General features: G+C 40.8%; 1 protein-coding gene across 1 annotated transcript; it reads right to left on the bottom strand.

Annotated features, from left to right (window-relative positions):
* Nucleotides 1-562: 562 nt before the first annotated feature.
* sec63 (SEC63 homolog, protein translocation regulator) lies at nucleotides 563-14,319 on the bottom strand. The gene is made up of 20 exons (XM_046373327.1): nucleotides 14,031-14,319; nucleotides 13,034-13,133; nucleotides 11,394-11,508; nucleotides 11,048-11,160; nucleotides 10,879-10,940; nucleotides 10,356-10,414; nucleotides 10,123-10,173; nucleotides 9,900-10,008; nucleotides 9,020-9,114; nucleotides 8,706-8,838; nucleotides 8,090-8,182; nucleotides 7,806-7,951; nucleotides 7,540-7,687; nucleotides 6,981-7,063; nucleotides 6,711-6,779; nucleotides 6,452-6,607; nucleotides 6,147-6,317; nucleotides 5,748-5,948; nucleotides 4,418-4,522; nucleotides 563-3,106 (listed from the first exon to the last, which is right to left on the bottom strand). Exons 1-20 carry the CDS (start codon nucleotides 14,152-14,154, stop codon nucleotides 2,969-2,971), a joined length of 2,271 nt encoding a protein of 756 aa, XP_046229283.1. The 5' UTR covers nucleotides 14,155-14,319; the 3' UTR covers nucleotides 563-2,968.
* Nucleotides 14,320-14,575: the final 256 nt, after the last annotated feature.

Here is a 14,575-nt window from a genome sequence, read left to right as displayed (position 1 = left end):
AATTAAGATATTCAGGTAGTTATATTGGTCTAGCTTTATAATACAGATATGCTAATTAGGTCGTTTTATCTATGAGAACTTGGCTCCATTTATACGGTAATGTACCTGTGATTAACCTAATCATGATTTTATCTTGACAAACTGATCCCAAATTTGCATTTCTTTCTAAAGGGAATTCCCACACCTGTTTAGACAAAAAGGATAGTCATTCCTGTTGGGCCCTTATTTCCTTTTAAAAGGAATATGCACCATATGAGCACAGTAACACTGGATATTGACACAGGGTTCCTCATGACAAGGGCAGAGAGTGCAATGTAATGCAAGGCCCACATTTACTGATACGGTGAATGAAGTTCCCTAACAGGTTTGAAATTTATTCAATTAGAAAATAAGCATTGAAGTTTTTGTTTTTTAAATTAGAAACACACAATAAGTCTGCATACAAGACGAACAACAAACTGCTTTTAACACATACATGATTACAGAAAAATACCATGACATGCATCCTTCTTTAGTTCTCACATTTCCAAACCTACAGTACACAGGACAGAGAATAGCACCATCTCATTTAAAAGTTTTTATTTGAAATGATTTTAAATACAAATTATATATATTTTTTTTCCATTTACAATGACAGTTCCTTTGTAAACAAAAGTGGCAGATAGATAGTCATTGGGTAGTTCATCCAAACTGAGGGGGCCTGCTGGCCAGTCGCCTGGACTGGGTCTGTCATGGGAGAACTGCTGTCGTATTTAACCTCGCTGCTGTTTTTCTTTTTCCCCAAACAGCATAAATCACTGATGCTACATTCTATTGCAGAGCGATAAATACTCAGAGTACAATATTACCTGTTAGCATACACCTGCCTTTAACACAATCACAGGAGGCTTTAGTGTGCGCAAGTGAGTTTGTCAGTGTGTGTCTATGTGGTGTCAGGAGAGTGTGCCCACAGATCTTCATACTCTTACTCTCTCACGCCAACATGACACACTAATATATGTTGTTTAAAAAAAACACATTTAACTGTTGAGAGTGTATATTCATGGTGAAAGATTAGTCATTTCTTTTAAAAAACCGGCAAGTCGTCCACATACAGTGAGAGCTCGCAGAGTTACGCAAGGAAGCTCCGATTTTCTTTTTTGTTGCACTCGAGTCTAACAGATGTAAAAACAAAGGTTAGAATGGAACAAAACAGGACAAAGATGTATGTGTTAAATTTGTTAGAACTGCAGCTTAAATGGGACAAAAAAAAAAAAGAATGAATGAGGAGGATCTCTTAATTTGCCTGCATTAGGTTTGGTGGAAGAAAAACAAAACTTTCAATCTGAAATGAGAGTTTGTTCTGATTTAATGACTGAAGAGGAAAAAAAAGTGCTGGACAGATTATGCTGAGTCTTGCACTTAAAAGTAAATTTCAAGAGCTTTTTGTTCGAGACATTTTTCACATCCTGACTGCTGTGTGTCAGGGACTTCACAGTCCAGTCCCTTTAACAGTCTCATGCCGCGCACAACTTCTTATCCTCGTCCAGCAGACAAATAAGTACTTACTACAGGCTTTGCCATTACATGATCAGTGATATGTATTCCAAGACTGTGTAGCTATAGGTTACTATGAAGAGACTAACTAAACTGAAACATAAGAAAAACACTGTAGATTATTATTATTACTTTTTTTTTTTACAAACACAAAAGAAACAAACCTTTTTTTCCTGCTCTATCAAGAACTAATGGTGCATAGCACCCAAGGATTTTTATGTTGTAGTATTTCAGTTGTATTCATAAGGCCTTTTGGACAATGAGTATACACTGGAATGTGCTACAATTGTAAAATTTAAAAAGAAAAAAAAGGATGAAGAGAAAAGCAAGTCACTTCTCCGAAAAGCCACATGTATATACTGTATCTATATACATACATCAGCATCCGAGTCCCTTAAAAAGACTGAAAACCCACAACTTACCCACAAAATATGGACATGAAAATTACTCATAGTTCATCTTAACACTGCAAGTTTTGTCATTTTCTCCCCATTATGCTTGAGGTTATAATTCATGTCAAGATCCACCTGCTTTTGAACAACAGTTGTCTCATTCAGAAAAATACAGCTAGACGTGGATCACAGAGCCAGAACAGAACATCGTTAACAGAACCGACTGGAGATCATCTTCTTCAGCATACAGTGGGTACAAGTACATACAAGTGACAGGCTGGTGTGACGGGGGACATTTAAAAAAAAAAAAAAAAAAAGATGAGACTCAACCGTGCCCCCATGTGCCGAAAGGAGCAAACATGCCAACGGGTGTGAAGCTTACACTTCTGCAGTTTTAACCGTACAATAGAAAGTATCATTGGTGTGGAAAATATTGGTGCTGAGTGATTTTAAAATTAGAAGCAAGAGCAATGTCATGAGTTCCAATACAGGAGGTCATGTTTTTGTTTTGTTTTTTTTAATTTTGCAAACAGAATTAGCTGTTACACATCCCCCTCTCCCTTTCAAGAAAATAAGAAAAGAGCCCAGATAATAGGTCCTCCAGTCCACAGTGTGTCAATCTTTCATTCTTGTACAAACGCATACAAGGTTACAAACACACACACCATTCACCCATATTGTACCACACACACAAACACTCACAGACACTCACATCATTCACATCCACTCTCACACGGGCCTGGGTAAGTATTCACAGAATTCTCTTCCGCCAGCAGCGGAAAGTGAATGAACAAGTCTCTGTAGAAAATAGGAAATGTAAGGGCAGGGTCACAGTCCATGTCATTGTGAAGGTAAAATGGAGGAGGAGGGCTATGTGTGTATGAACTGTCCCTGGTGATTCTGTGTGGGTTTGGTGTGTGTGTGTGTGTCCATGGTGGGCACAGCTTTGCTGCTTCCTGTTCACTGCTCTCGAGTGCTGCTGTAGGGTCAGAAGTGGGTGTGTGGCCATGGGGGTTGGGGGCGTGTGTGCGTATCCACATTCAGTCGTTGTCTTCGTCATCTTCTTCACTCTCCTCGATGCCGTCGCTGTCCTCCTGCTCCTCGTCCTCCTCCTCCGTGTCAGGGATGTCCCACTGTGGATGGTTGTCCAGCATGGCCTTGGCCTCGTGGACCTCCAGCTGGGAAAATGCAAGATTTATACATTTTAGTAAATGGGGGTTTTGTTGTCATTTTGCACATTAGCTCTAGTTATTAACCACTATAAAGCAGCTGTCAAATTCCACTGACAGAAAGCAAATTATACAGCACTCTAATGTATTTTATGTATATATTTATGTTCTCTGTCTGTCTTTTAACATAAAATCATGCAGGGAGATAATGAGCTCACTTCATTTCACTGACTTTTTCACAAAGAACTGCCACAATTAGCAGAGAACACATCTTTGTGCGATCTTGCAATCAGAACTGCAATGATTAGTTGATAAAAAGATTAGCTGCTTGAAAGAAAATTAGTTGCCATCTATTGTGATAACTGATTAATCATTTTGGTCATTTTTCAGGAAAAAATGTCACCCATTTTATGTTCCCTTCTCACACGTTAAGAATTTGCGACTTTGCTTTGGGTTACGGAACTGCTGGTTGGACAGAAAGAAGAAATTATTCCTTGATAAATTGATAATGAAAAAAATAACACTAGTGGCAGCCTGGTCAAGAGATGGATTTAATACTAGTTTGACGTTTCAAATTTATATTAAAATTTCAAATCAACTAACATAACAATGTAGTTGGTCAATTTTGATTGTACACTGCAAACAAACAACAACACATGGAAAATCACACCAGAGTTCAACTGAACCAGACCAGAGGTAAGCAGTTATGAAGTTATTTCAACCATTTTACAAATAAAGCTGTAATTGTTTATAAACATAAATTAAACGGCAAACTGGATGTGCAATAGAGACCATAAAGAGTCACCTTGTCTGAATGAATTAATGAATTTAATAAATAGATTAAATTCTTGATTGAAAGAAGAAAGGTTAATTCAAAAGAAATGTTTCAGCCTGTTGCTGTTCATTATGTCCAGTTAAACCAAACTTGAATTTTTTTCATCTTCCTGACTTGGCTTTATGGCCGCTGAAAACACCAAATTCACAACCAATAAACTAATCTTTCACAACTAAAACATTCTCATTTTAAGCCTTGCATAACATGATAAATTGTGATTTTCTCTGAAGTTCATCAGCTCTTAAGCAACTGCAGCAAAATCACACCTCAAGTGTAGTGCAGCTTAATGCCCCTTGGGCCTCTGTTAGTCACAGATCTTCTTACTCCCAACAGCTTGGCAAATTAACACCATTGTTCAGCGAGTTGCTGGTACATTTTGGCCATTAAAGCTGGGTGTATTGTCTCAGCTGGCAGGCATCCTCCAAGCAATCACTCTCTCTTGCATGAACACACACACACACACACACAGAGCTTTTTATTGTCACCTTGAGCGGTTTGATCTGGTCCAATCCCAGGTAGGAATCAGAACGGAGTATGACAGAATATTGGTAGTTTCCTGTTTTGGAGGGGGCTGGAAATTTCAGCTCCACCTGGTGAAAAACAGCAACACACACAAAAACACAAACACATGGCTGTCAAATCCAATCATATGAGCACTCACTGGGGTATGACTGCGTGAAGTGTATTGTTACAGCAAAACTTGTGACAGCGCTGCAACAGAGGTGGGATTGGAACTGTTGATGTCAAAATAAAATTACATAAATAAACAAGGTGACTATACACTTCAGACTGACCGCCTTCTTATTTCCATTAAAAACACTAAAATCAGCAGCAGACAGAAGCAAACTTAACACCGCTGAATATTACAAACTTGTGGGTTATTGATGGTGCACAATTATCGGCAGGGGAACGCGGTGCGGTAGGTAATCACAAACAAAACACCTCATGATGACAGGGTCCAACTGTAAATATTAGGCCAGCATTACCTCAGGCTGTGTTGTGCGATTACACATGGCAAACATCTGATTATGAGCACAATGAGGCTAATTATTATTCAGCGTGGGAGCAACGAATGAGCCATGGGCAGAGCAGCAATTTGTTGCCCCTGCCTTGTTGATGAAAGCAGCCCCTCTGCCCTCCCCAAAAAAACAAGTCTGTCAAACACGCTGCGTGGAAGCAGTCACACGACACAAACAACAAAAGGAGCTGTTAAGTGACAGACTAATTGATTGCTAGACAGTGCACCATTATACATGTGCGGGTCACCTCTTGCCATTACATTCCTTCAGAGGGGGACAGCTGGTCCTGCAGACTTACACAGGCCTCATTAAGCTTTTACCTCACTGTCAGTCTTTATTGTAGCTGGAGAACACCAGGATCAGAGGTGCAAACACACACACACACACACACACTCCTCTGAGGAAATAATGACACAAGTGCAAAAAGGTTGCCTAGCAACAGGATGTGAAAGGATCCACAGTGTGCAGGAAACAAGAAACGTGAAAACACACACGCACAGTCGTTAACTTATTAAGACCTCCCTAGTCCAGACAGATCATAACACAGGCCACAATATACTCTCAAAGCATTTTAATATCACACACAGTCAAACACAGAACTGACTTTATAACACTGCATACCACAATGCGGAAACTAATTAGAAAATACATACTGAGGATTCTTCTCAAAATTATATAATAAAAGATGAATCAAAATGCTGTTAGAGTCCTTCTGAACAGGCACACGCTCACCACTTGTGTGTAACCCAAACTGTCTGTAATGTTTGTCCATTTAAGAGCACATGGTCAAACTCACCTCTTCTGTGTCTTTTAGTGTGCACACATGGTAGGGCATGGAGACGAGGGTCTGGTCTCGGCGGTCGGCGATGTAGAGCCACCACCACTCCTGCTTCTCCTCAGGGAAATAGAGGCTGTAAACCGGGTGCGTCACCTTTGACTTGGTCTCAAGCAGGGCCCGCTCTCGCCGCTGGATGCTCTGCTGCAACGCCTCCCACTCCTGATGGGGGCAGGTGTGAAGACAAGGAGGAAGACTGGGTTAAGTTCAGGTACAAGCACAGTTTCGCATCTCATGTTCAGACTGAGCACTACATTTTTGTGCTTCCAGGTGTGGAATTAAATAGGACAGGAACATACAGCACAATACTGAATGATATTTTCAACACATTGCTCAAGACTGCTGCTGAAGTTCTCTCACCTCTTCATCATCACCAGCCATCTCATCGACCTCTGTATCGCTTTGTTTGTCGCTGTCTTCGTCTCTCTCGCTGGGAGAGTCCTTGTTGGCCTCGCCTTCGTCTGAGTCACTACCCTTGTCTGAGGCCTCGTCCTCTTCCTCCTTCACTGCTGCTGCTGCTGCTACGACTTCCTGTGACAGCACCAATAGTCAGAGTTTATGCTGTCAGCACAGTATTTTTCTTTTAACTGTTTGAAAAATTGATGTAGATAGATGTGTCTAAAGCCATTAAGCAGGTTTCAACTGAGCTGCGATTGCACACGTACATTTCCTGCCACATTGCCATTGGCCTGCTTGGTTTTGGCAGGTGCAGGTGTGGCCTTCTTCTTGGTTAATTTTTTCTTCTTGGACTTGGCTGTCTTCTTAGCCCCTTTACTCTTGTTCTGCCACACTTTTGTTTTGGATTTACTTGAGTCTGCATGCTGTACACAGAGACAAAATAAGGCAAGTAAACACTACAAGATCAAGAAAGACAATGAATGTATTGTCTGGATTGGTTTGAGTCGATGGGAGTCTTATCCTTACTGCTTCCTCTGCAGCGGCTGCCTCTTCCGATAAACACGGCGTTGACTCCTGCTCCTTTTCAAACACCTCCTACGCACACAGTATTCATCAAATTAATTCATGATTTTTAGTAATACATGCAGTAAACAGCACACTCTAGTGGTCATTTGTGAAACTACTTCTCTAAGCCAGCAACATAAAACACCATTTTCGAACAAAAAGTTGATTTCAAGTATCTCTCTATTACGTCAAATTATATCTGTGTTAAAAGTGAATGCAAACATTCCTTACCGCCATCCGTTTTCTGGTTAAGGTGACAGTTACTGTTACGATAGACCCTGCTGTGATGTTATTGCTGTCTTCATCATCAAGGACTGCAAAGACAGAGGGAAAAAGAGGAGAACTTTGAATATCCACAAGTTTTACAAGGACAAGTACAGAATCTCCTTCCTCGATGCATCAGTGAACTGATTAGCAGTTTAGGTAAACTAGAATGTGGTCATCGTCATATTTTTTTCAAACTGCATGCAGTGACGGGTTTGTTTGAACAAAACTGGACCATTTCCAAAGAAACCGGGCTGATGCTTATGCATGTAGTCCGTACCAATTTCACTACCTTTTGGTGGGTTTTTGTAAAAGCACTGCTCAAAAGACCACATATGTTAATTAACTTTCTCTATGTATCAACATACTGTACTCCATAGTTTAAGAAATACCAACTATAATGACAAAAAAACTTTCTTAAATGATGCATATTCAGCTGTGGAAGTGTTTTCAGGTCATAGTCAAATCACAGGTCAGCAGGTGGCCAGCCAAAAGTGTGTTTGTATGTGTGCATTTTAGTACTCACCCTGCAGTTTGGTATCCATAGTGATGTGAGGGAAGCTACCCAGCACAGCCATGACCTCATCGTACTTCTCCTCCCCCAAGAAACGCAGCATGCTGCGTCTGTCTGAGTCCTTGAGACTCACCAGGTCCTGAAGGCTCCGGACTTTATACTTGAAAGAAAAGGACAAATGAGCCACTGACCCATCGCACTACTTTCTCTTCAACATTTTCCCTTCTACATTGCTCCAGTACAATCTATGTGTGCATGTGCAGACACTCCATGGTTACCTTCTTAGAGATGCAGTAGCGGAGGTGCTCCTCCTCAAAGTGAGGCAGCTGCAACAGTGGTGACTTTGACTCCTGCAGACCCTGCACTATCATTTGGGTCAGCTTCATGCAGTTCTCTATAGTTACCAGTCGAGGAGCATGAAAACCTGGAAGCCAGCAAACACGCACACACACAAACACAAGCAGAATTTAAAAATGGGCAAAGAAGTTGATATGTGGGTTGAAGCTTGTGAGAACTTCATTCAAAGTGATAACTCAAGCAAATTGGACGCGTATTTGTATACCTCCTCTGCTGTTGGCCATCATGGTAAGCTGACAGCCCACATTGATCATCTCCTGAAGGAGAGCTGGACTCTTCCTCACCACAAACCTCTGATCTGGAACAGAAACACACCATGCACTGAACAGCATATTCATGAACTTCTTCATGTTCATTTCATTAGGAAATCTTATAACAAGATAATGTTTGAATACTGTTCTCCACCTCATTGCACAACAAAACTGAACAAAGAATATCAAATTTAAATGACAGGTTTTGACAGACAAACCACCGGAGAAGTATTGACATGTTCATGTTCACACTTCATACACAGTGTATTAGCTACTGCAGATTTAACTCTTCTCCAAAATAACAGATAGCCAACATTATGTTTCTCCAGTTCACAAACAGGAGGGGGCATCATAGAAGTACTCCAAACAATTTGTCCTTGTAACATTACGTCTGTGTCGGAGTGCAAACATTGGTTGTGTATTCACAATGCAAACTTGTGACCTCACAACTTCACTCCATACAGCTTCTGCAGCTGTTTTATTTCCCATTTTTGGATCTTTGAAGGACCACTTCCAGACCACTTTTCTTGCTTTGGAAAAAGCTGACGCAGACCTATCCAAGTGTCCTACCTTCCTCTAACTCCTCTGATACGTCCATGCGTGCTAGGTGAGCTAGCACTAAGACCCTGGCCTTCAGACTGTAAGGATAGCAGAATGGAGGCTCCTTCTTCTTCACGTTGATATTTCCCAACTCACGGATCAGCTGCAAGACAGACCGGAGAAGTTGTTTATGACACATACTTGAGGTTAAACTGCCCTTCTTAAATGTTTTCTTTGGAATACTGGACAAACAATCTCTCCCCGACACTAATGTTTGCACATCTGGACACTGTAGTTACTCTCACATCTGCACATAAGCACATAGGTTTGACGTCTGTTATTACCTGCGGAACTTCAATGTTGTCTGTTGGTCGTATGGTGGCTTCTTTATTGCTGCGAGGGTCAAACTCAAATGCTGCTGTTAACACCATGGCTAAACCTGGAGGGAAGAATTTGTGAGAATGGTTATTAGTCAAAATATTGTTGAGGTTGATGTCACGTTTGGTTAATTTTCCATAATTTAATCCAAATGCACCACATAGACAAAAGTACTGGGACGCCTGACCATTACACCAACAGCTAAATACAACTAAATACACAGACAGCTTTGCAGCTGTAACAGCTTCCAATCTTCTGGGAAGGCTTTCCACAAGATTTTCAAGTGTTTCTGTGGGAATTTTTGCCCATTCATGCAGTAGAGCATTTGTGAGGTCAGACACTGAATTTGGACAAAAAGGTCTGGCTCACAGCTTCTGTTCCATTTCATCCCAAAGGTGATCTGTGGGCTTGAGGTCAGGACTCTGTCTGGGCCAGTCAGGTTCTTCCACACCAAACTCCAACTATGTCTTCCCAAGCTGTTGCCACAAAGTTGGAAGCATAGCATTGTCCAAAATGTGTTGGTATGCTGAAGCATTAAGATTTCACTTCACTGGAAGTAAGGGGCTGAGCCCAATCCCTTGAAAACAGCCCCATACCACACCTGAATTCAATAATAAAGAGGTGTGTCCCAATATTATATTAATACATTTTTGTCTATATGATCTATATTCACAGGGAACTAATGTCTTGACTGTGACACAAAAAATATTGAATGCAGCAAGTTAGCGTGAAATAATATCACATGAACACTCACTGTATCCCTGTTTTACTCAGCTTGAACTGCAGTTATATCTGGTCAAAGTCTTGTGGTACATTATGAGTGACAATGCGGTGTGGAAAACTCACGCTTCATGTTCATGTTGGGCGTCTTATACATGAAATGCATGAAGAGCTGGGTGGTGTTGATGAGGATTTGGTCTCCACTGTATCGGATGGAGCGGTACCACCATGTGCCCTTTAACAGAGAAGGAAAAAACAGCAAGGACAATAGAGAGAAAAGTGAGCAATGCAGGAAGATAACTGTGTTACTGCACTGCTAGTCTGGTTTTAAACCCAGGTGAAGACTTACCACAACAACAGGGAGGATGACCATAAAGGCTAGTCCATATACCAACAGCACCTACAGAGGATAGCAAAAGCCACAGTAAATTAAGCTTCAAAATATACATTTGTGATATGTAATATTTGAGTCTCCGGGTTATTGATGACATTCACTAAATGTAGGAGAGATACAACACATTTCAAGCAAACTAAGGTAGGTTTATCATTAAAACCATATTTACATAATCAATAAACATATACCAGCATTGAGTTTTTCTGGTCGACAATCCATGCAGGCAGGGCAATTCCAAAGCTGGTTGCTGGAGAGAAAGACAGAACAGTCAAAAGTTAAAAAAGAATAAACCTAACACTAACTGGAGTGGACTGTGTAGCAACTTTGGTATGGTGGACAAAGTTGAAAATGTTGAACTGCTGTTGAAAGTTCAAGAATTGCTCTTTTAATGATTAAAATTCAAACCACATAATCTATTTTTAGAAGACACCAAAATCTGTATAAACACGTTATTTTTGGTGCCTGGTGATCATGCATTACGAACACCCACAGCAGTAGTGTGTGTGTGTGTGTGTGTGTGAAACAGAAAGACACCTTCATCATAGACTCTGGGTGTCAGCTCTCACTGGAATGAATGGGCCACCATGTTTCATCTTCCAATGTTTAACACTTCATAGTCACTTGACTTCAAGAGGCTGACTCACCAGGCATGTGGCATCTTAACATAAAAATGCAAATGTATACAGTGGGATTTAAGATGGCTTAACTCACCTCCTGGACCATCTGGGTTACCGTATATTTGCCAGTTTTGTCGTGACTGTTCATTGGTCAGACTGTGGAAAAAAGACAAGGAAGTGGATGAATCAAACACTCAAGATTAATTAATCTGTTTATCAACTGAGCCTTGCTGTCTGGCTGGTAAATCCTAGGGGATACATACGCAGCATAAGCTTTGGCGATTCTCATGAATGTGGCCTCATCACCACCTTTGTCAGGGTGGTACTTGAGGGATAGTACACGGTATTGCTTCTTGATTTCTGACACCGACGCACTCTGAAGACAGAAATATTACTTAGATCAACTTTTTACCACAATAACACAATAACAATAATAAACATATAAGTGTTACAGATACAATCAAATATAGAGAATACCACAGAGTCTCAAAAGTCTTGAAAGAAGTTTTTCCTCTCACAAAGGTTATGCCTATAATATCTTGTGGTGTTTTAAGTACTTCAAAGGCTCTGTAAAATACAAAAGAGTTAATGTTTTGTGTGTTTGTTTACCGGGTCCAAGTTGAGGACTTCATATGGATTATATTCCTGGTACTCTCTGTCCAGCTTGGACACCTTGTACGCTAGCAGCAGGAACACAGCCCAGCCAAATAACAAGGCTGCTTTCCTGAAAATGGCAGCACATAAACAAGGGAAAAATGTCATGCACAAACATCTGTGTTCTCTGGAGACAACATCAGACCTGTCTTATCTTTTCTATATTTTTTATTTATTTATTTATTTTTAACAGACAGTTTCACACCGTGGCTTGTAATTGTTTGGAACTGAGTTATTCTGCAGAACCAATTTGCAATGCAAAGTATCTTCCAGCACTCAAGGCTACAAACTTTAGGTTCTAATTAGACAAACTACAGAAAGCTTATCTTATTCTACTGCATGCAAGCAAAAGGGCAGGACAGGCTCTGACATTGTTGTAGTTTTGTACTTATGGAAGTTGAACTTGTTTCCATGACAATGGCAAAACCCTGTGGCCTGTTCTGCAGCATCTGTTGCCATAACAACTGCTCACTCGCCTGAGTTATCTGAGTGGCTCAACCAGAAAAATACATGCTGGATTCCTATAATAAACACCATCATTATGATACAGTTGCCAAGAGGAAACAGATACTGAGATTTCGAGCGAAAGGCTGAAACAACCATTTCAATTCAGCCCACCTAATAAATATGCTGGATACGTCCACCAGCTTCAGTCATAAATGCAACCAGGCTAATAAAGAATTTATGAATTCTGAGACTAAAAACAGGCTGTATGTCGAGTGACAGAAAAGTAGCGGAAAGTGGAAGTATGAAGACAAACAGTGGAGACAGCAGAGGCAGAACAAAGAGGAGATAGAGCAAAACTCTGTGACAAGGAGGCAAATGAGTGAGAGAAGATAGGCAGTGTGACACTGAACAGCACTTGCACATCTGTCTTTCTATTAACCCACACACATACAGAACTAACATCACTGAGAAAGCAGGTTTACATTCAGAGAAATGTTATACAGTCTAAGACACTGTTTACACCAACAGCACACCCAACTTAGAGGTTTACGCATGAACGAGCAACATAAACCAAACTTAACCAAAAATTGCCCAAAACAAGCTCTTTCTCACACGCGTATGATCACAAGTTTGCCTAAAGTTTGGAGAGTGAGTTCCTTGGCTCATCTTCACACAACAGTACCAACATCTCTGTCCAGCCAGTAACACACATTTGAGTGTGTTCAGTGACCAATGACTGAGCTTTCTCAATGAAATCACACCCAGCCAACAGCGAAATTTGAAAACAAAGGAGAAGGGAGCAAACCTACAATCATACTGCCAAGCAAGTCGAGACCAATCATATGTCAAGACATTTCTATGTAAGTAATCCAACTGAAGCTGCACTTAGGTGTTAAACATAATACAGTTCAATCACTACCAGCAGTGAATGATTCAGAAGTCAAGCAGTCTTTTTCAGCTTTAAGTAAGAAGGTCAATATTAGCTTTCAGGGATATTAGCAATACTATAGAAGAATTTCTTCAAAAGGTCATCCAATCAGACTGTGCACACTGTGTGTCAACAACTTTTTGCCCTCTCTGAATGTGTCTACACCGTACTTGTTTTCACAACAAAAACTGCAAATCCAAATCCATATCATTGCACTCACTTTAGTGTTGGGACAATGCTCTGCTGCGACTTCATCAGCCTGAGCCGGTACCACAGACATCTGCCGTGTACCCTTCTCAGGCTCTTCAGGCGCAGTTGTTCTGGAAAGAAGATGGACAGAGACACATATTAGTATCATGAAACCAGTCAAAATTGGCGCTGATACTGGCACAGTAATTTGGTTAGGATTACTGAAGTTTTAAGTTAATGTATTTTCAATCAGTTTCTCCAATAAAATATAATAACTGCAGATATGCAAGCCAAGTAAGGAGAGGGATATGTTTGCTTACTTCTTTCAGCTTGTTAAGAAATTTGTATTACTTGGTAGTAATGCAGCCTTAACAAGAGAAGACGTAATGTCATCGGATTCACTAGACCAACCTAGCTCCCATAAAACAGTTTGTTTTTAATCATGGCAGCGCCGATCTATGGTGACCTGCCATTCAGCTATTCCCAGGGAACTGCTGAGTAAAGTTTGCTAGCATATGTTACATAATCCATGTTAGATAGACTGTGCTGTTGACAAACAGATAGCTGTACAAAGATAAAGATATGTCAAGATAATGATAATCAAGGCATAAAAGGCAGGGCTGAGAACCTGCGAGAGTGACGCTGGGTTTTAGAGTTGAAGCTCTAGCTAAACTAACCAGGATTAATTTTATGTTTGCCCAGTCAGAGAGGCAAAACGGGCTACAGGGGTGAAGACAGTTGAATAGCCAATGGGATAGCAATTAGTAAAGCTGTCTGAATTGCTTTTAGCTCCAAACAGTGAAAGAAACGTGTACCACCATTTGTAACGTTTGCTAGCTTACATTTGCAAGTTACTGAAACGCCTAGTTGGCTGCACAGTCTCTGCAACAATCAGCGAGATAGATACATCAACAGACCGCCAAGTAGTGAACGTTTACAAGCCCAAATTTTGGGTGGACATTTCAAGTTACACTAGCTGAGGTTAGTTAGTAAGCTACGTTAGCACTGGACCAGACATTGGGCCTTACCAGCATTCTGATCCCGGGGCCAGAGATAATATGTGGCTGGGATCACAATAAGTCCGACGAAGGACGTTAGGAAATAGAAAAACGTATTGCCGCTGTCATCATACTGGAACTGTTGGCCGGCCATTTCGTAGCGGCGCTAGGGTCGCCCTTCTTCTCCACCGCTGCGCTTCCCCCCTTCTAGCCCAATGTGTGCGACTTGACAGACCGTTAGCTACTCAGCTAGCATGCAGCCAAGACAGCGCTAATCATCGGTGTACGTGGTGTACGCCTGCGCAATGTGGCCTTTCTTCTTCTTCTATGGATGATTCAGCAATTTTCATAGACCCTACTGACCCCCAGAGGTGGCATTTAAGGTAAGCCAATAGAGCTCAATGCGAATGACCTTTTTTTATATTTTATTTTTTTTTTAGGTCGATTAAAATACATTGGTGTAACAATATGTATTTGATGACCCATTTAAGAGTTATATGATCAAGTTCTACAGCATTTGCACTCATAAAACAAAAAAACCAGATGACTATTTTAATGAATGTTTTCTGGGGGAA

This window comes from Scatophagus argus, chromosome 19 (assembly GCF_020382885.2).
Source record: "Scatophagus argus isolate fScaArg1 chromosome 19, fScaArg1.pri, whole genome shotgun sequence".
Lineage (NCBI taxonomy): Eukaryota > Metazoa > Chordata > Actinopteri > Scatophagidae > Scatophagus > Scatophagus argus.
Note: the sequence above shows the minus strand (reverse complement) of the source record. Positions and strands in the feature narration are given on the sequence as shown.